This window comes from Phoca vitulina, unplaced genomic scaffold (genome assembly GCF_004348235.1).
Source record: "Phoca vitulina isolate PV1807 unplaced genomic scaffold, GSC_HSeal_1.0 scaffold65, whole genome shotgun sequence".
Taxonomy (NCBI): Eukaryota; Metazoa; Chordata; class Mammalia; order Carnivora; family Phocidae; genus Phoca; species Phoca vitulina.
The window spans coordinates 4,807,815-4,829,170 of record NW_022589768.1 but is presented as its reverse complement, the minus strand read 5'-3'; the positions used below and the strand labels follow the sequence as shown (position 1 = coordinate 4,829,170).

Here is a 21,356-nt window from a genome sequence, read left to right as displayed (position 1 = left end):
CCAGGAGTCCGTGCTGCAGTCCTCCTTCCGGCCTGTGATACCCCAGCACACGGATGCACCACACTGTCAGCGCCTTCATCAGCTGGAGGACATCATCAGCTGGCTTGTTCCCTCTGTGCTTATTGTCAGTCACGTTGCCATGAATGTTCGTGTACACCTTTTGACAAGTTTTGTGTGGACACATGTTTTCAGTTCTGGTGGATAGATACCGAGGAGTGGAATTGCTGGGCCACAGAGTAACTCAAGGTTTAACCTTCTGAGGAAGGGCCGGCCTTCTTTTCCAAAGAGGCCGCACCATTGGACATTCCACCAGCGGTGTACAAGGGTTCAGATTTCTCCACATCCTCCCCCCCAAATCGGGTATAGTCTTATTTTTTTTAAAGTCATCTCTACACCCAGCGTGGGGCTTGAACTCACAGCCCCAATATCAAGAGTCGCATGCCAGACGCCCCTAGTCTGTCTTTTTGGTTCTAGCCACCCTGGAGGGCGTGAAGGGATGAAGCCAGGTTCCGAATGTACTGCGGACTCCTGCACGGTGCAGGATGGCAGGTGTCGGTGTGGGACGAGGGGCCCCTGCCCCACCCACTCTGAGCCGGGAGAGGCCCCCCCAGCCCCCCACAAGTGCGCAGGGGCCTCGGTTGTGCCCGCGGGCTCCGGCCACGCTCCCCACCAACGGCCACTCTGGCCACCTCTCGGGCCCAGTGTGCACACGCCAACCGCACAGCCTGCCCTGGAGAGGACGGAACGGAAGAGGGTGTGCAGGCCCTGGACGCAGGCTCTGGCCAGTCGGACACGACGTTCTGGGTCCCGGGTGCCGGGAAGATGGCCTGGCGGAGGGACGTAGGCTCTGTGGGCCCACAGCCGAGGCCGTGGCCTTCTCACCCCTGGAGAAGGGCATGGCTAGAGGAGGGCTGGATGGCGCTGGGCCCCCTAGAGCACCGGGCCCTGGCATCCACTTTTTGAGAAGTGTGATAAAACATCCGCCACATAAAAGTTGCCATTTTAGCATGTTTAAGTGGACACTTCAGTGGCGTTAAGTACATTTGCATTTCTGTGCAGTCATTACCACCCTCCAACACCAAAACTTTTCATGGTCCCAGACTTTGCAGTGTATCCCTTCCGCCCGAACTCCCGCGGCCCTGCCCCAGCCCCCCGCCAGCACTCCTCTGCTGTCTCCGCCAGCTGGCCTGTCTAGGGCCCTCGTGCAGGCGGCATCACACACCTGTCCTCTGCGTCGGGCTTACTTCCCCGCACCCATCCTGCCCACGTCCCAGGGGCGGCGCCGGGCGGAGAAAATGTGAACCGCCTCCCTGACCGGCTGTGCTTCCAGAGGGGATGCGGCGCCGCCAGTAAACGAGCACCTGCGCCCCGACGGCCGCACATGCGCGCTCAGACCTGCGCGCTCTTCCCGCCGCGGGGAGGCCGCAGCCCCGCAGCCCGACATGCGCAGTAGCCGCCCCCCGTCGCCGCCCTCCCCCTGAAGCCCTCGGGGACTCCCGCGCTCCCGCACACACGCGGGGCCATCACCGACCGGCCCCAGCCCGTTTCCCAGCCGAATTTCCAACTTGCTCCCTCCCCAGGCTGGGGCTGTGCCCTTTCTCGCTTCCCTCTGCCTGGAACACCCCACACTCCCCTTCGCCTGAGGGAAGGACACAAATATCCCCCTTCCCGGTCACACCTGGTCTCAGCCCTCTGTGCTCAGATCGCAGGACCCCCTTCCCTCTCCCAGGGGGTCCTTCAGCCCCCCCCCCCCGGCAGCGGGCCGGGCCTGTACGTCTGCACCTCCTCTCCCAGCAGCCACGCTCCCTAAGTGCTGGGACCTCTGGCCTCCCCGCCTTCTCCCGCAGCTGTGGGACACCGCGTCCCTCCCTGACCGCAGCGACTGGACCGGCTGACAAGAGCCAGTCACAGCCAGCACATATGGGGGCCGGCTCGCGTCTCCTTCACTCCCGCAAACTTGACGGTCCCCGGCTGAGCACGAGCCTTCGGCTGCTGGTTTCCTCCCCTGTGCTGCTCTCCGCACGGGCTCGTGCCAGGGCTCCTTCCAGGCTTGTTCCCGCTCCGGAAGCCCAGCCTCCCACACGTGGGGTGCCCTGGGCCCTGACCCCGCTCCCCCTGTCGGCCTCTGATGAGAGACGTGCACATGGCTCGTCCCGGGAGTGGACCGCGGGCCCTGCGTCTCCCGTGCGTCTCCCGTGCGTGCCCGAGCCCGCCGGCTGCGGCCGGGTGGGGAGGCTCCCTCAGCCTTCCGGACAGAAAGGGGGCTGGGGCTGCGCCCCCCCGGACACGGCCTCGGAGAACACCCCTGACTCCCCGCCAGGGGCCTCCTGCTCCGGCCTGCTCACCTCCTGGACCGCGGCGCACTGCTCGGGAACACACGCTTCCCCGCGGCCGTACTCACCCGCGCTGCTTGGCCGTGCGCGGGGTCTCTCGCTTCCTCCCTTTTCACCTCTCCAGATCTTTCTCTTGCGTTCTGAATTTCTGCGAGGCCAAAGCAGTTCCTGAACGCTCTCTCCCTTCCGTGCTCAGTCTCCACCGTCTTTGCCCAGAGCTGAACTGGAGCGGATCCTGTGCCGATGTCGAGGCGCGTCGCGGGTGGTCTTCGGGTCCCGCTCGGGGTTCTCTGGGGCTTCTTCCTAGAGTAGCTGAGAGAACGCGGCGTTCCTCCCCAGGGGCTGTGTAGGTTCCCAAAGGAATATTCTGGAAACTGGAGGTGAGGATGTGTAGCTGTCCCACAAACCGGAAGCACAGCTGTCATGTGGTGGCAGGGGCCACCCGGACGTAAGGCGAGCGTTGACACGGTGCTGCACAGCCAAGGCTGCCGGGCGTGCGCGGAGGGCAGGATGCTCGGGCTGGTTCACGGACTCGCAGCACGAGCAGCACCTGGAAGTACTCGAAATGCAAATTCTCGAGCTGCACCTCCTAATGCGGTGACTTGGCCAGGTGGAAACACGTTCCCTGGAATTCATTTCCCTGTATGTTTCCGGGTAGAGTGAGCCACAAGAGTCGTTCGGGGTGAGATTTGGAGGAACTGAAGTGGCAGCCATTGTTTTTGAGCGCTTGGGCCCCGGAGCAGGTGCATCCGTAGCTCAGACTAGCGCTTCTGTGCACGCAGCGCTCCATGTTCCCGTGGTCCTTTCGGCTTCTCCCGGGCCTTGGGCCGCAGGTGTGTTTAGCTCCGTGGTGAAGGGTGCAGTTCCTCCTGCAGGAGACGCACATCATCAGGACTGCAGACAGCGAGACCAACCTGTCCCTGCTGGCCCTGGCTCTCCCCTCTTCCATCCACCTTCCCTTCCCAGCTGCCTGCCCGGGGGCGGGGGCGGGGGCTGGGGGCCCAGGCTCCAGCAGCAGACCCGGGGACAACAGCCTCACAGAGACTGCTGGCCCAGCTCCCTGTTAGGTAAGGTCAAGTCTGTGTGCGTGTGTGAAAGATCTCCTGCTGGCCTGCCCCTCTCACAAAAGCCTGGCTAATGCTCCTACCGATCAGAAACCCTGGAGCTCAGCAATCCGTTTTAACCAGTCCTCTAGGTGATTCTGACACACGTGGAAGTTTGAGAACCACCGATGCAGGGAAACTTTTTATAGTTATGTGAGCCTAGAACCTACCTTTTTCCATCTATATGAGGACAGTTTTAATATATCTGAATTTCCCAGAAACTCAACTACTATATAAAACTAGGGAAAAGAGTACATTCTTTTGTTCAGAACTTTCCCAAGTGTTTGTTTTATTTATTTAAGTAAACTCTACCCCTCGAACTCACGACCCCAAGATCAAGAGTCACACGCTCCACTGACCGAGCCAGCCAGGCGCCCCTTACCAGTTCAGAAAAATGTCGACTCTCTTGTGAGTCACAAATACAGGACACCTGTATCAGTCTGTAGTCATAGCTGTCCTGTTCTCAATGATTTTACAGAGCAAGCATCTGATTACATCCCTGTGCAGAAGTGTGGACATTTATGTATTGTACACATTCTTTTGTAGTTATACTTGTTTTGAAACTGTTTGTAAGTAATCAATTTTCCCTGTAAAATTTTATTTCAGGACAGTAAATGGGTGTTCACAGAAGGCATGTTGGAGCTGACAGTGTTGAGGGCCACCGTCTGATATTAATAACTGAGCTTGAGTGTGTGTGTGTGTCTATGAGCACAGCTTCTGGGCCACATTTTGGTATTATGATTATAGGAATTGGCTAGTTCCCCAGATTTTTTTAAATGAAAATGTCTCTAGCTGGGACACCCGGGTGGCTTAGTTGGTTAGGCATCTGACTGGCTCAGCGTCCTGGGATTGAGCCCCGCATCGCACTGGGTTCTGCGCTAAGTGGGGAGTCTGCTTCTCCCTCTCCCTCTGCCCCTCTCCCTGCTTGCGCTCTTTCTCAAACAAATAAAATCTTAAAAAAACCCAAAAAAACAAAAAACCCAGAAAGAAAATGTCTCTAGCATGAGAATTTGCTGTTCTTTAAGTCTGAAAAAAATTGTAACCACAAAATCGCCCCACCCCCAACGTCCTTTTTGGTGCTAGTCCTTCAAGTTTTAATTTTTTAAAAAGATTTTATTTATTTTTTGACAGAGAAACAGCGAGAGAGGGAACACAAGCAGGGGGAGTGGGAGAGGGAGAAGCAGCCTTCCCGTGGAGCAGGGAGCCCTATGTGGGGCTCGATCCCAGGACTCTAGGACCATGACCCGAGCAGAAGGCAGATGCTTAACGACTGAGCCACCCAGGCGCCTCTCCAAATTTTTCTTTCTTGAGTATTGGAGAATTCAGATTTTCTACTAAAAAGTAGTTTACAAATATCAGTTTTTAAGAAAATTAACTGTATCTTGAGCTTTTCAAATTAACATAGAATTTTACATTGTTCTCTTATAATTTTTTTTTTTTCCTTTTTCTTGCTTAATTCGTAGAGGTTTAGATGTGGTGCCAGTCATCTGTTTGTCCTCAGATCCGTCCGGTTCCATCCCCCCTGCTCTGTGCTGCAGGGGCAGGCTACCCTGCGGGCGAGCTCCCGTCACAGCTGGTCCGTGGCGCAGGCAGGCTATGGGAGGGCCGAGGGAGAGGAACCAGGGGACCTCTCCCGTCTCTGTACTTTCTGCAGTCTTCGGCTGTCTCCTCTGCAGTCCCAGCTCCGGCTCCAAGGTCCCAGCCCCAGCCAGCAGGATTGCCATGCTCCCCTTCCCACTGGGAGGCCCCAGTGTTCACCTCTGGTCACACCCACACCCCACCCCTTTGTCCCTCTGGCTAACTTCCTGCTTTGCTCTTCTCTCATGGGCCCCACCTTCCCCTGCATCCTCTTTCAGATGCCTCATAACTGAATTCCTGTAGCTGAATTACTCGGTGTGGGTTCAGTCTTTCTAGCTGGGCCTTGACTGACTGATAGGCATTTTATCACTATTTTTCAGCAGCTTTTGGATGCATGCATCAATTCTACTATTTTCTAAATGACTCATTTCTGCTTTTATTTGGTGAAATAATAGAGCTTAGCCAGCGGTATGCTGTAGTATTTGCCAGTTTCTGTGGGTAAGTATTTCCATCATGGCCGATTTCAGCAGTCAGTGTGATGTCACTAACAGCTGAGAAGAGCTCTACAGGATCAGCTCTCACGGGGGAGCGGGGGGTGGGGGGAAAGGATAGAAAAAAGGCTTTAGAAAAATGGTAAAAATGATCACATCTTGAAACTGAATTATTTTAAATTAAACTTCTCCAATATATAACACTCCCTCAACTTCACTGTTAAATAAAAAAAAACATTTCATTTGAAAATTTCTCAGGTTTTTCTAACTTTCTAAACTTCTCCAATATATAACACTCCCTCAACTTCACTGTTGAATAAAAAAAAACATTTCATTTGAAAATTTCTCAGGTTTTTCTAACTTCCTAAGTGCTATGAATTGACTTGTGCCCCCGCCCCAAATTCTTATGTTGAAACCCTAACCCCCCACGTGACAGTATTTGGAGATAAGGCCTTTAAAAAGTAAGTAAGGTTAAATGAGGTCATGAGGGTGGGGCACTAATCCGAAAGGACTGGTGTCCTTGTAAGGGGAACAGAGACCAGAGCGCTCTCTGCAGGGATGCAGAGCGGCCGTGAGCACACAGAGATGGTGGCCCTATAAGCCACCTGAAGAGGCTTCCGAAGGAAACGTGCTGGCACCTGGGTCTTGGACTTCCAGCCTCCAGGACTGTGAGCAGCGAAGTTTCTGCTGTGTGAGCCCTCAGTCTGTGGTGTTCTGTTAGGGCGGCCCGAGCTGATGGATACAAGTGTGCCCACTGACGGCCAGCAAGCCAGAGCCCATGGTGGTCACTGAGTTTGTTTGGGGAACAAAAAAGTTTTGGAACTAGAAGTGGTGATGGTTGTGCAACACTGTGAATGCACTTAATTCTACGGAATTGTACATTTAAAAATGAAAAAGACTGGCAAATTGTTACATATATTTTAATCACAATCCTTAAAAATTAATAACATACCCAAACCACCAAATCGTACACTTTCAATGGGTGAGTTGTATGGTATGTGAATTATATCTCAATAAAATTATTTATTTGGGCTCTGAACTCAGAGCCCAAACTGACAAGTCATCAAATAATTTCAAAAGCAAACTTGCTGAAAATTCCTTAACAAGTGTGCCAGTGAGAAATTCTATGTAACAGGAATGCAGGTACACTTTAATATTTGCTATGGGCCACCAAAAAGAGATGTCCGTTGGGTCTACTCCCCTGGGAGGACAGGGGCAGGTGTGGGAAAGCACCACCCCAGCGCAGGTGTTGTGTCCCAGGACGAACCACCCGAGAGAGGGGCCGTCTAATCTCTGCGGCAGGTGGAACTGGTGAGAATGCCTATCTCCCCACCCCAGCTATTCTCGTCTTGAGAAATACTTGCCCCCAAATGTTTAAATACGTGAGGAGTCTCAATTTCACACATCCAAGAAGTAAAAAACTACAAGTAGAAAACTACAAGTCATGATTTTTCACTTATCAGACTGGCAAAGGCCAAAAAGCCACTAGGGAGACTTGGCTGGTGAGGAAAGAAAGACAGGCAGACCCATCCCTGCTGCCATCACAAAGGGCACAGTCTCCGGGGAAGGCTCACTGGCCGTATTTATAGAACCTAAAAATGCATGGATCCTCTGCCTTAGCAATTTTAATTTTAGAAATTTATCCTACAGGCTTTTGTTCATGGATACAAACGTTGTTCACACTATTTGTAAGAGCGCAAGATTAGAACATTTTCAGTGCCATTTAAAAGGAGATTGGATGTACAAGTTATGGTTCGACCGAACACCGGTCCCACCCATGTACCGCTGGGGGCAGGAACCACACTGCTGCTTTTGTGCCTCCTGAACTGGGTCATCAGGCCACCTTCATCAGCTGTCCAAAGCATTAATGTTTTAAATTTGGCAACTTGGTAGATAAAAAAAGGGCATAATCTTGTTTTAATTGTTATTTCCTTCATTGCTACTGGGGTCAACTTTTTTCATGTTTACTGGCCCTTGTACATTTCGAGTTCTGTAAAAAAGTTCACAAAACGCGTTTACAACATTTGTTGTTTTTTTTTCACTCTGATGTGAATACAGACAGGAATAAAACACTGTCATTCTACACTTGGGGGGAGATGGGGCTCCCGGATCTAACAGGGGCTACCAAATATTTATTGTGCTATGCATCCTGTTTTTTAATCCAGCCCTTCTAACTTTCCCAACAACCCAGAGAGGTAGCTCTTATTATGCTCATTTTACAAAGAAAGAACCTGGGGGCAGAAGCTGGCTGACCTGCCCAAGGCCACCTGGCTGGTAACAGGGGCCTAAGTGGATACCTGGGTCCTACAGCAGCTCCTCCTCTTCGCCGAGGCCTGGGCAGGAGGCCGCTGGAGTCAGCAGGCCGCGCGGAGGTCCACCCAGTCCCACACGTGCAGAGAGGCGTCGCTTGCTGCCGACAGGAGGGTCCGCGGTTTGTGGGGGTGCCAGGTGTGGGTGGTGACCAGTGGGGCAGTGTCCATCTGGCTGCCCTCCAGGAAGATGTGACCTCTGTGGGTGAAGACAGGTTCTACTTGGCTCCCCACTCCATCCCAAGATGTGGCATCATAGACCTGGACTGTCCCATCAAAACCTAAGGAGAAATGAGAAAAGAGAAGATTGACACTGGAAAGTAATTTTTATTGTTTGTTTGTTTTTTAAGTTATCTCTATGCCCAAACATGGGACTTGAACTCATGACCCTGAGATCAAGAGTCCACACTCCGACTGAGCCAGCCAGGCGTCCCTAAAGTAATTTTTATAGTTTGCTCGCTGGCACCAAAACAGGTTATAGAATGAGAAATCAAATAATAACAAGATGCTTAAGGCCAGGGGCACCTGGCGGGCTCAGTCCGTAGAGCATCTGACTCTTGATCTTGGGGTCATGAATTTGAGCCCCACATTGGGTGGCGATTACTTGAAAAAGATGCTTAAGGCCAGCTGAAGGGCACATGAGCTCCGCGCTCGCTGTCGGCAGCTGACGACGCCACAGGGCAGGTGACGGTGCACTTCTGCTGTTCATCTGGTATGTGCCAGGCCCGAGGCCGACCCTGGACATGCGTTCTTTTAATCCTCACAACTGTGTGAAATAGGTACTATTATTTCCCCCAGGAAACCGAGGCTTAAGAGACTCTTTCAAACCTCTTCCACTTGCCTCAAATTCTAATCCCTCCGCATCTGGATCCCTGTCGTCAGATGGCCTTGCCTCCTGCTTGATGGGGGAAACAGAAGCCTTTACGGAGGAGCAGCTGCATGTCCCCCCACCACCTAGCTACACCCACACGCACTCCGTCCTGCTGTCTTCTTGCTACCACAGAGACAATTCCTCCACCAAGCTTGGTTCTTTTCTTCTGCTCTTTTTGGATCCTGCCATTATCAATGATCTTTTCTTACTCTCTTGACTATTCTTTCAACCTCTCCCCTTCCATGGGTCCTTCCCACTGACTTTTAGATACCCTCATTATTAGATACCCTCAGTCAGCTAGAAACTGCCGGGCCAGACCCAGGAGCCTGCTGACCTAGCAGCTTGCTAGAATTCGGAAAGCAAGCAGACCAAGAAGCACTTCTGTGACCCTCTCACCTCCTCCTGGTACAGCCCCGAGACCATCCTAGTGCCTCGCTATCTGCACTCCTCCCGCCCAACCTCAGGTAGGAAAGGCCTGCTACCAATGGCAAACTTCAGTAGCTACAACGGGGAAGGGCCTGCCATGGAAGAACCTGGAGGGTTATCTGGGGCTTCTCTGGGAGGGACTTCCACTTCTGGGGCCAGATTTATTACGGGGCTGCAGGCTCCCTCCTGAGCACTGTACGGTCCCCTGGGAGACGGAGCTCAAGTGACAGACACAAAATACTGCTCAGCAGTACCTGAAATGGCCAAGCAGCTGTCCAGGCCTGGCGCCCAGGTCACTCGCAGCAGCTCTGGGTCGGGGCTGGGTGCAGACACTGAGCACTGGACGGAACTCACAGGATGGCAGAGATTCCGGGGATCAAGAAGACAGAGCTGCCCGTCTGAGCCAAGGCTGGCAATGCTGGGCCCAGGGCCCCCGCCCCCAACTTCAGCACACCACCTCCCTCCAGCAGCCCCAGGGCTGGGGCTGACATTCTCTGATGGCGCCCACTTCCGGCGGATGTCGACAAGCCCCAGCCGGCCTGAGGAGCAGCAGTAGGCAAAGGTGTCTGCATCCAGGACCTGCAGGCTACTTAGCTCCTCACTGTCACTGACCCCTGGAAGACAGAGGGTGACAGAGAAAAGCTGCTGGAGTCACAGGAGTCTGGCCGGTCACATACCCCTTCCTCTGGAAGCTTCCCACCAACACCGGGCACCTTGCCACGCTCCACCCAGCGGGGACGCTGCTGGTCCCGGGACTGCCTCTTCCAGCCCCAGCACGGGGGCCCCTTGAGGCTAGGGCCTGCCTCGCATGCATCTGGTTTCCCCAGCACCTGGCCCGCACGGCTGAGCTCAGTTCTTCACACAGCTGAGGAGGATGGGAGTGAGCAGGAGACGCCGGGCAAGGGGTGAACGGCTGAGTGTACCTGAGGTGTATGTGGTCTTCTGGGATTCCAGATCCACGACCTTCAGACTGCTGAGCCTCACCCCGTGGAGGACTCCGGGTGCCATCGAAGAGAAGATGGCCACCCTGGGCCAGAGACTGCCCTCCTCCTCCTGCACAGCAATGGTGCTGACGGCTTGAATGACATCTGGGGGAAGGAAGGCACAAGAGGCTAAAATCCGGGATGCTGATGAAGGCCTGACACATTACAAGGTGAAGGCCAGCCCGCAGTCTTCCCCTGTACATGTAGAAGGTCAAGGAGGAAAGGGGGCCGACAGCTGGCAAGAGAGTACGTGAGACATGAATGCCCTGGATTACATTCACGTTTCTGAAACTGTCAGAAGCACTTTAATTCCTTTATAATTTGTCTTACAAACAGTTTTGCAAACAGGAGATAATGAATCACAGGAACCATCTCAAAACCCCAAAAGCATTCTGGCTTTTTATAGTTTCGCAAAGAACAAATAAAGATAGAAAAAAGCGAAGAACACACTTAAGATGTCACTTACACCTTAAGTGAAAATAACAAGTACAGAGTTCATGAACTAATGGTATTTCTTCAAGCACATGTTCCATGACCTCAACCAACCTGCGGATGCCTAGCCGGTAAAGGTCACAATACCCATGTCTCCAAATGGAAACCGGGCAGGAGGGTCCACATCGTTGTTGCACCGAACGGAGGAAGGACACGCCTGACCTCAAGCTGGATCCAGTTTCAGTGTGTCTGCTCAGCCTGCTTGGTTCTCGCCTCTGCGTTCTACATTGGAGGCTTCTCTTAGTGGCAACCGTTTAGAGCCGTTTGCTGTACAAACTACTTAATGGGAGATACATATTTCCATTTTATATTTTCTTGCTCCAAGAGAGGCTCATTATTTGGTCACCACATTCTCTGAAGAAAATGGACATCTAACTATTTTTTTGACTCTAAAGCACAGGAGAAAGTCAGACTGAGGAAGGAATGGATGAGAAGGAATACTAACATGGCTTGGCAAGCAAGCACAAGGCAGCGAGCCCCCTTGAGACTGTTCCCATCCGAGGAGGGCACAGGGCACGTGTCTGGGCTGGGCTAGAACGCAGAAGGCCCTTGGGTGTTGCTGCAAAGGCCCACAGGCTCCCAGTACCCTTGATCTGGACTTGCTGAACTCAATCACTCCTTCCACACAGGCTGCGGAGGTTTGGAGCAGACAGGGCAGCTGAGCCCCGGGACCAGAGTTTGTCTCTGGGGAGCGCCGACGAGGCTGTGATTCAAACCCACCCCGGCACAGCGCACCTGCCTCTCCTGGGCCACACGTGAGCAGCTCCCTCTTCCCTTTCCACACACTCTGAGGGACCTGGGACAGATTCCCCAGGACCTACCGCTCTGAGCCAGGGGATGGTCCTCAGATATGATCTGTCCTCTGATGGGGGAAAGGAAGAGGCCAAGGGAAAGCCTTCAAAGACCTATTTCAAAGACGCGGTGGAAAATTTCAGAGCCTCCTGACTGGAGAGTTGCTCTGTAATTATAATCAGAAAGAAATGCAGCTTTCCTCCTCCTCCTCTCTCTGGTCCGTGGTAAAACGCCCTCCTCCGGGGAATCCATACCACATTTAGTAAACCAGCCCCAAACGGAGAAGAGAAACGACTAGGAAATCAAAGCAAAAGACACAGTGAGACACCTCTAAGAACTTGGCCATGAAAGAAGGTTGTGTCTGAGGATTCACCCAACACAGAACAGGTCAGAGCAGAGGTATGCACACTCCCTAAGGAGTCAGAATGGTGCCCACACCTCCAATAGTGAGCAAATGTATTAACACATCTAAAGGATGGTGGTGTCCAGGAGAGGGGGCTGTCCAGCCATGCAGGCAAAGAAAACACTGGGGCCTGTCCAGGGCGGAGGGAGCCATACCAGACTGAACACTGAACTTCAAAGTGGATACAGCAGGTGACATTCAGCTGAGACCTTTAGATGTGTATTCATCCAACTCAAAGGTTTCCACAGCCGCAGTTATGAGAGAAAAGGCCTCAGATGCTGCTCCAGGGCCCGGATGGCACCAAGGCCTGGGCGGCAATGCCTTCCCAAGTTCTATACTTTGTGCCGAAGACCGCTTACGAAAACACAACTTGGAAACCTCTGAGCTGATTCTTCTTGCTATGGTTTTGTTTATCACGCAGTCTTTGAGGAGGTCAGGTTTTCCATAGACAAAGAATAAGGACCTGGAATGTCCAATTTCAGGGACACTTTTTTATTTATGAACTAATAAAACTGCATTCTGGTTTAGAGCAGTCTTGGGAGTCTGGTGAGTGCGTCTGCCTCTATGAACAGATTCATTTAGGATGTGCTAACAAATCAGGTTTTTGAGACATCAAAGCTGTGGGTCAACACCTGGACTTTGGAAAATTCACCTTAGATAACACTACGCTTTTTCAGCTTCTAGGAAAACAGCTGGTCAACCTTCCCCAGGCTCTGGAATATTCTGCACTATTATCTAGGGAAAGAGAACTCTTTATCTGATTTGCTACTCTCATAGGAGCGTCAGAGCAAGCCCCCTTGGGCCATTAGGTCCCCTGGGCCTGGGGCTAGAGTATGGTACTCCAGACACCGTCTGGATAAAAGGCAGCTCCGGGCGCCTCCACATGGTTAGTGACACTCTGCTCCCTCTCATCTTTAAGCAACTGCTGTCCCACATGGCCTACCTTTAGGCAAAGATAAAAAACTACAAGTTACTGGCATAAGGACAGACATGAAGACCAATGGAACAGAACTCAGAGTCCAGAAAGAAATCCTTGTATCTATGGTTAAGCAACCATCTTTCAATAAAGCCAAGGGGCAGTTCCAAAAGCGGCGGCCTGTGCCTCTGAGGCACACTTCCATTCTGGCCAACAGTGCTCTAACAGAAGCAGGGATGGAAGGGGCTGAATCAGGGCCGCCGCTCTTGGTGCCTGCCTGGCAGGGAAACCCGCAAACCTACTGCTGGAGGGAAGGCTATTCCGCATGAACGAACTCCCCTTCCCTCCCGAAGGGAACAGGATAACACTTGCGGCTCCTTTTCCCGTTCCCCTGTTAGGGGGTAGACTGACTTCACGAAGAGGGAGACTGGTAGGCTGAGCCTCTTGCTCCCTCATTATTTTCCATCCCCGAGACGAGCATGCCTACAAGGCGAGGTGACCTCCTTGCCTCTGCCCCGGCCTGGGGGAGAGGCACGGGGTACGCCAGGTGCTCTGCCCATGACTGGGCAGGTGAACTGAATTCCGGAAGCAAGTTGCAGGAAGTTCCATCTGGGAGATGTACGCCACGCTGTGGTCGCTAACTCATTTTTACCCATGTTAAAGTAGACACTACATTTTAATTCCCACCTGGCTCTGTGACTATTTCTTACCTGGCTTAGATTAGGGGGTAGGGGTGTATGGGTATCAGGCTTTCCCACAACCCAGCCCCACCAAGTCAAATTCACTCACCACTGTCCTCTGTGACCTGCCACACATGCAGGTAAGAACCCGGAAGACCAGTGGTTACCAGCAACCTATTCATAACAGACAGAAGGATCAGTCCAGCGAGTGGGGAGCTCACCCACATACCCCCCAGCCTTTTCCCTTCCCAGCCCACTCAGCTTGGGACCCCTACACTCCTCATACCAGGAAAGCTTGCTGCAGGAAGAGATCATCAAGACCAGCCATCCTCATTTCACAGATGAGGAGCAGGCTCACTCCTGGAATTCTGACCCAGAGCTCATGGAGGGTCACGGGATTTAAATTTGAGGGACAGACCCAGAGCTCATGGAGGGTCACGGGACTGAGCCCAGGCTTCCACAGGGCATGATGTATCCGAGAGGGGACACCAGCATGGAGCCTGGACACACAACCCTAACCCGGAGACTCTCAGCCTCTGCCAACAGGGCGATTAGTCCCAACTACCCACCACCAGTGCTTTGAGAAACTAAGGGCATCCTTGTACTCTCTATTCCCTGGAACAACTCCGGCGATCTGGGGATTACATTAGTTCAAAGGTCTGTGGCCTGTGTGGGACCATCAAGTTACCAAACAATGAGGGTTTTTTTTAATATTCCAAATCTGGGTGTGTGTGTGCTTGTGTGCTGAGGGGGTAGGGGTAGAGGTGGTGCTAAAGAGGGAGGATACCCCTGACAGCTCCAGCCACTCCATCCTGAATGGAAGGTCTGGGTCACAGAGCTGACCATACCTGGTGTCCGGCACGTGCTTCAGATCAAAGACAGACGTGTCTGAAAATCCTCCGTGGCACACCTTGAAATCTCTTTCTGGGCATAAGCCCTAAAATACAAAGGGGTGGCCCATCAGAGAGTCTGCTTTCCAAAGGAACACGTCGATGAGCTCTAGGTCAGACGCCAGCAGGAAGCCCCCTGCTGACAAAAGATGCTCCCCCTGCCAGGCCTCAGGGTGCTGCCACCTGTAAATGTTGGTCTCAGCTGCCTACACAGCTTCCCTTCCTTCCTGCACATCCAAAACCCTTCTCCCAACCTTTCCCCGGGCCCTTTCATGACAGCACAAGTGTTATACTCCAGGCCTTCTTAGAGGAGTCACCGAAGCTTCATAGCTTCATCCAAGACAGCTGGAACGTATCAGTCAACTACCCTGTCCCCATTCCTCCCGCACCTCCCACTGGAAGTCAGGTGGGTCCTTCTAGCAATAAAAATGTAACCACCACCACCAATTATCCAGTGTTCACTGTGTCAGGCACTGTGTTCAGTGCTTTATCTACTTTATCACATTGATTTCTTACAACTACCCTGTCATGTAGGTACTATAATGACCCCTATTCTAAAATGACAAAACAAAGGCACGGAGAACTTAAGCAACTTTTCTAAGGTCACACAGGGATTATGTTGTGGATCTGAACCCAAGTCTGTCTAACCAAAGTTCATGCTCTCAGCCACTAGACTCTACTCTCTCCATATGAGGGACTGGAAGCAGAGGGAAAGAAGGTAGCCATAAGAAAAAAGAGGAAAAGCCAGGCATGAGGTAAGAGGTAAATAAGGTGTCTCCTCAAGGCTCAGTCTGGGTGAGTGAGCTCCTGGCTCAAGCCTGAGTGGTGGGGATCGGGGAGATCAAGAGCACTAGGCAGGAAATCCCCCCCGGGGCAACAAAGGCCAGGCTGTCTTCAGATGAGATTGAGTGATTTTATAGCAACATCACACAGCTACCCACTGTTTTCTTCTTCACACATTCTCTTCTCTTGGCTTCTGAAACACTGCCCTTTTTTTTTTTTTTTTAATGATTTTATTTCTTCATTTGACAGAGAGAGACACAGCGAGAGAGGGAACACAAGCAGGGGGAGTGGGGGAGGGAGAAGCAGGCTCCCTGCTGAGCAGGGAGCCCGATGTGGGGCTCCATCCCAGGACCCTGGGATCATGACCTGAGCCGAAGGCAGACGCTTAACGACTGAGCCACCCAGGCGCCCCAACACTGCCCTTTTCTGAGACTCCTACTTCAAAGACTATTCCTTCTTAGTATCTGTTGTGGGTTCATCTTCCTTTAACTATTTCTGAAATGTATTCCCTAAGGTTTGGTCTTTAGACATTGTCTGCTTTTACTCCTTATACACGACACTGTCATCCTAGGTGATCTTAATCATTCTAAGGGCTTCAACCACCCTCTACACTCTAATGGCTCCCTAAATCTATTTTTGATAAAGTAAAATTGACCTCTTCCTCTAGGAGCCCTCTGTAAACCTCAGACATCCTGCAGCACTTACCTCTGTGCATCCCTGCCTCCCCGTGGGACAAGCAGGGCGGGACCAGTGCTTGTCCCTCTCTCTGACTAGTATCCAGGACAATACCTAGTAGACAGAGGAACTCTCTAAAGGTTTAATAAATGAATAAAAAGTAGACATGTATATTCAGCATTTGTATTTCACGTTACCTGGTTTTCTTTTACAGAAAGTCTGAGAGGTAGTATCAGATGAAGAATCTCATTTTTTTTCAGGCTTTCATAGCCAGCAACGAAGACTCCTGGAAAAAGGAGCAGAAGTAGCTGTGACAAACTGCTAGAAAGATCCTGGACCATGGCTGGGTCTAGAAATTTCACCAAAACCTCCGAAACAAAGATAAATTCATCCACCATTGGTATGCAGCCTTGTATTGGGGAATGGAAGGGATCCAGATCTTACTAAGAGGAATGTTAAGTGCTGACGGGGCTGAAATTGCTACGAGACCAAGAGGAGGCCTCAGACTCCCAGAAGTGTGGGCTGGGTCCCTCCCGGCTGAGCTAGCAATAAGAGGTCCAGCCTGAGGAGTAAGAGTCCATCTCCTTCAGGGCCAGGCAGGGCAAGATCACCTTTGTCACCAATCCATTCAAGGACTCGAGTGGCTCCCGAAAGATCGAATGCATGGAAATCTTGGTACCTGCATGATAAAGACACAATGTCACACGGTGCACAGCACTCTACATCTGTTAAAACTCTGAGACGGCAGCACGGTTCGGTGGGTGGGGGCCCAGGCTCTGGAGCAAAGCAGACCTGGGAGCAGGTCTTGCTGCACATTTCAGCCCCCGTGTGACTGGGACCAGGCCGGTCACAGTTATCCCTGAGCCTCGGTCCCCATCTGTAAAATGGAACTCCCAGAGCACCTGGGCTCCCCAAGGCTGATGTGAGGAATCACTGAGATAATGTGCTCCGGGCTTCACTCAGGCTGGCGCAAAATAACGGGTCACCTGGGTGATTATTATCCTCCACGACCACGGCTCTTAACTGGCACCGCACACGCTGCGCCCACGGGGAGGTGCCGCTTCCCAGACGCCGGAGCCCACTTCCAGGCGGAGTGCTCGGTGTCGGCCCCGCCCCACGGCCAGGCCGGCCCAGCCCACACCGGGGCTCCCTGGGCGCCCCACCCCGCACCAGTCGGCCCGCCCCGCCACCTCCAGGCCCAGGGCCCAGGGCCCAGGCCCACAGGATTTACAAGCGCAAGGATTCCACCAGCCAGTCCTCCGCGGGGTCCATGGCAACGCCGCTTCCGGTACCCCACTTCCGCCGCCCCACTTCCGCCTCTGAGGACCTTCCTCGGCAGGCGCGGCCCTCTCGCGAGGAGTGGGCGCGGCCGGCTCCGGCTGGGAGGCGTGGTCCCACTCCAGGGGGCGGGGCAGAGAGGAGCCTGAGCGCCTCCACCAGCGCGCAGTGCCCTCACCGGGCTGGGTCCGGGATCCTTCTGGCAAAAGCTCGGGGGGAAAATGACGTAAGATCAGGGGTTCCCAGGATGTCAGTTTCGAGCGGGGCCTCGGGGACCAAATACCTGCCCGTTTCACGACCGAATATTTGCAGATCAGAGGGTCAAGCCCAGATAAAATACAGGATGCTCGGTTAAATTCGAATTTTAGATAAACTAATGAATAATTTTTTTGTGTAAGTATGTCCATGCAATGCTTAGGACATCTCATACGAAAATGTTATTCATTGTTTATATGAAATGAGAATTTAACTGAGTGTCCTGTATTTTTATTTGCTAAATCTGGCAACCCTACTCATGGCCAGAGAAGAGAGTAAGCAGACAGCGATGTCTGGACCCTAGCTCGGCTCACTCCCTTGTATGCCCTGGGCACTCCCCTCAAAGCCTGGCATGGGGATGAAATGGAATGGGGTCAGCAAAACCCCATCTTGTAGTGGAGGCAGCTCCCTCGTCCAGGCGAGGAAACATGAGAGACTTGCCCGTACCAGAAGGTAGCGGAGGTGAAGAGTAAGAGCCCAGCACCTGGCCCAAGACCTGGTGGATACAACAGGCACTGAGTACCTGCTTGCTGAGTGAGCGACTGAATAGGAGTCCCGAGTAGGCTGGTGTCATGAAGTTTTCTTGGTTCTTTCGAGCCAGCACTGTCTCACTGAACATGCTGTCCTCCAGCCCCCTTTCCCTCCCGTGCCCTCAAATGTGGCTGGAAGGAGAGGCCCAGACATCCTACATAAAGAGCAGGGTTTTATTCACAACTTCAACACGGAAGCAAGAAATACAGCAGGGACATAATTTGTGTCTGCATGGGCAATATTCCTGGCGACACAACCAGAAATCACAGTAATGGAGTAACAGATATTTGAGCCCAGGGTTTATTTACATGCAGATGGGGCCACCGCCAGGGTCCCGCTCAGCACCTTCCCTGGGTGGGCACAGTCTAAGTCACGGCGGCGTCTCCTCCTCATTAGGGGCATCCCTCTGCAGCATCTGCACCAGCGGCCTCCTGTACTGAACGGGAACACACAGAATTGACCTGGGCAGAGCGGGCACCTGACAGGGGCGTCCTGCCATTCCTATGTGTGAGGCACCCACAGAGGTAGGCAGGGGCAGGCTCTCCGCTCAGGCAGGCCCCCCTGGCACCTTTCCCCCTGAAGGAGGCCTGGAAGGGGTCGGGGCAGTGGTTTTCTCAGAGTGCTTGTGACAGTCAAGGAGATCATGGAAGTAAAGTCCACGTTATGTGCCTGGCCCTGGGCCAGCGTCAGTGTTTTCACTCCCCGCCCCCAGCTCTGCCCCAGACCTCCCTTCTGAAGCCCCATCCCCCAGTGCTAGGTACTGCTTCCTGGGAGGTTCGCTAGTTGGTCTGCATGCTTGAGGCCTTCGAGACTGACAGCCCCAGAGGTGACATCATCTCCCTTCAGACTCAGCCAGCCCAAGCTGCTGGCCCTTATATCTGAGGTCCCCAGGGGCTGGGGGTTCTGTGCATGAGGAGTGCCAGGGAGGTTGACTGGGGATGGAGTTGGACCTTCTCTAGGAAATGCCCCTCCGTTCTTTCAAAATGTAGCATTATATGCTAGGCACAGTGGAGGATATGAAGGTGAGTCTGTGACAGGTGCTCCCAGGGGGCTCACAGACTGGTAAGAGCTTCTGTTTACTAAGTGCTTTCTATGTGCCAGGCATCACGCTGAGCTCATGACACAAATGGTCCCATTTAATACAAGATGGGTGCTATCTGCTATCATCCCCATTTTATAAATGAGGAAGATGAGGCCTTTAAGGTCACACGGCTACAAAATAGCTGGGTTATGAGCCTAGCTCGCTGTCACGGGAACCCACATTCTACCACACTACGCTGCCTTCTGGGCATCGTAACAAAGTACAAGGGAAGGTGGTGTGGGCCGGGGACAGCACCAGGAGCAGGGAATGGAGGAGCTGCCCTCCTGCCAGGGTAGAGACTAAAGCTGGCTTGGCTCTAGCTTTGGGGTCAGTGGTTTACAACCAGGGGTAATTTAGGCTCCTGCCCCTTTCCCCTCACAAGAGCTCTGGCAATGTCTGGAGGCATTTTTTTGTGGTTGTCACAAATGGGGTGGGGGGAGGAGGATGCTCCAGTGAGTAGAGACAAGGGATACTACTAAACTTCCTCCAATGCGCAGGGAAGCCCCCACAACAAAGAATTATCCAGCCCAGAATGTCAGGAGTACTGAGGTTGAGAAACCCTGCACTGAGGGTCACGGAGGCAGATGAACGACGGGGAAGAGCACTGGTCGGGTTGACCAAGGTCTGGACTCCGTCTTGGATGCTGACTCTTCTCCTTTCTGGGCCTCAGGGTCCCAACTGTAACCACAAGTACAAATGAGGCGCAGCAAAGGCGGACCGCTGGGGTGGGGCAAGTCTGTGTGTGGCGGGGAGGTCCTGCTGCAAGGGGCTGGCTAATTAATCCTGGGCTGTGACTTCAGACTGGGAACTAGGTGAGGGGGAACTTCTTTCCTACTTCTTGCTCTGTGAGGTTTGCTGGGAAGGTCAGTTACCTTTCTTTGAAGTCTTCTCCCTTTGACTCTGGATCACAAGGAGAGCCTGGAATCCCTGGCTTTCTGGGGCCCATCACACCTCGCGGGCAAGGGGCTGTCACACCCGATGCCCAATGCTGGAACCAGCGGCAGCCCTGGCTGGGCCTCTCCTTGGCCTGAGGTAGGAGCTTGGCTCACCTGGGGGTGAGGTGCTGGGCCGCTAAGGCTCATGCCCAGAACTTTCTTGAGCAGGAGGATCCTGGGCACATCATGACTCAGCTGCAGTCTCTGGTCCCTCAGAGAGATGTGGGGAGCTGTCCCCAAGAGGAATGGGCTGGGGGTTTCCAGACTCTTCTTGCCCATGAAGTGACCTAGAAAGGAGGTGCCAAGGCACGAGGAAGTTGGGGAGCGAGGATCCTATCCCGGTGGGAAAGTTCCCCATCTCTCCCAACTTTCAGTTCTCATGACAGGAAGATCCGAGGTCAGTCTCCCTCCACCTCTTCTCCAAGGAGACACAAATAACCCTGGGTGGCGGCAAAGCCTGTACCCGGGCTTTTCCTGAGCAGCTAGAGATGGTGGAGAGGGTGGCACAGCTGGGAGGAGGGTAGATGGCACACGGCCAGGGAGAAAGCCTGCCAGTAGTGCTGCGTGCTTACAGGACGGACAGGAGAGGGCAAGGAGGAAAGTGGAGCATGAAGAGGTGTCTGGAAGGTGGAGGTGCAAAGAGAAGACACACCAGAGGTTAGAAGAAGATTCAGTAGACTCTTGCCTAAGGCAAGGGGCACCGGCTGGCAGGCAGATGTAGGATCCGACCCCAGCTCTGCTTTAACTGGCTGAGTGATCGTAGCCAAGTCATGGGACTGTCTGGGTCTCAAGTTTCCCATCTATTAAATTAGACGAGTTCCAGGGTCCTCAGCAACGCGAACACGAGTGTCCGTGGCTGAGGAGCGGCCTGAGAAGGAAAATGGGATCAGAGCAGGGTGAGGGGCCCTTGCCCGGGTCCCGAAGACTTACCGGTGGCCCAGAGGTTGCCCCGCGGGTGCACTCGGATCTTGCTGGCCCGGCTGCGGGGCTCTGGGGGATCCCAGCTGAGCGGCGCGGCGCCGGCAGCGAGCAGAGCGATGAGCAGGAGTCCGCCGAGCAGCCGAGCGCCCCCCGCCCGCAGGGTCATGGCTGTACCCTCGCCGCTCCTCCACCCCTGGCGCGCTTTGCAGCCGCTGCAGCCGAGGCCGCCTCCTTCCCTCCTTTTAAACCCTCGCCCCTGGGGGGCGGGGCCTGCTCCGAGAAGCCCGCCCCCGGTGCGCTCGCAGCCGCCCCAGCCCCGCCCTCGCAGGACGCCCCGCCCCGCAGGACCCCGGGCGCTGAGCGCTTAAGCTTCTGCGCCCGCGGGGGCATCGCCTCCGCAGGGCGTTGGCGTCCATGTGCACCAGCGTCCAGCGGAGGACCCTGACCCGGGGCAAAGCCCGTTCCCCTGGCAGCCGCCTAGCCGCTCCCACTGGCTTTAGGCCCACGAGTGGTTACTTCGCCTCGGAACCTCTCTTTACAAGGGTAAAAGTGTCGGGGCGGCAGGGGCGGACGGAGCCTGGCGCTACAGTGCCCAGCAAAGTGCCAGGCACTAGGCGAGCCGTAAAATGC

General features: G+C 53.7%; 2 protein-coding genes across 3 annotated transcripts in view; both read right to left on the bottom strand.

Annotated features, from left to right (window-relative positions):
- Positions 1–17,024, bottom strand: part of WDR73 (WD repeat domain 73) — a 33,074-nt gene extending 16,050 nt beyond the window's left edge. Inside the window, exons 1-9 of one of the 2 annotated variants that reach the window (XR_004297854.1) lie at positions 16,957–17,024; positions 16,337–16,404; positions 15,923–16,011; positions 14,226–14,314; positions 13,487–13,551; positions 10,035–10,199; positions 9,366–9,725; positions 7,803–8,095; positions 2,402–3,202 (exon numbers count right to left, since the gene is read on the bottom strand). Coding sequence is in view for 1 of the 2 variants with exons in the window: in XM_032391930.1 (XP_032247821.1) it covers positions 7,860–8,095; positions 9,366–9,725; positions 10,035–10,199; positions 13,487–13,551; positions 14,226–14,314; positions 15,923–16,011; positions 16,337–16,404; positions 16,957–16,997 (1,113 nt within the window). In the remaining variant the exon portion in view is untranslated. Of the gene's footprint in view, positions 1–2,401; positions 3,203–6,406; positions 8,096–9,365; positions 9,726–10,034; positions 10,200–13,486; positions 13,552–14,225; positions 14,315–15,922; positions 16,012–16,336; positions 16,405–16,956 lie in introns of those variants that run through there. The other variant, XM_032391930.1, reaches the window with a different exon arrangement.
- Positions 17,025–17,532: 508 nt separating this feature from the next.
- On the bottom strand, positions 17,533–20,973 carry NMB (neuromedin B). Its single transcript, XM_032391951.1, has 3 exons — positions 20,736–20,973; positions 19,920–20,092; positions 17,533–18,225 (listed from the first exon to the last, which is right to left on the bottom strand). The coding sequence occupies exons 1-3, from the start codon at positions 20,890–20,892 to the stop codon at positions 18,160–18,162; spliced, it is 396 nt and encodes a 131-aa protein (XP_032247842.1). The 5' UTR covers positions 20,893–20,973; the 3' UTR covers positions 17,533–18,159.
- Between the last annotated feature and the right edge of the window lie 383 nt (positions 20,974–21,356).

Coding starts and splice junctions, on each gene's coding strand:
- NMB (XM_032391951.1), bottom strand. CDS start 20,892: ATGACCCTGCGGGCGGGGGGCGCTCGGCTGCTCGGCGGACTCCTGCTC. Junction 20,093..20,735: donor GGGCAACCTCTGGGCCACCG/GTAAGTCTTCGG, acceptor CCTCCTTTCTAG/GTCACTTCATGGGCAAGAAG. Junction 18,226..19,919: donor GCCCAGCACCTCACCCCCAG/GTGAGCCAAGCT, acceptor GTTCCCGTTCAG/TACAGGAGGCCGCTGGTGCA.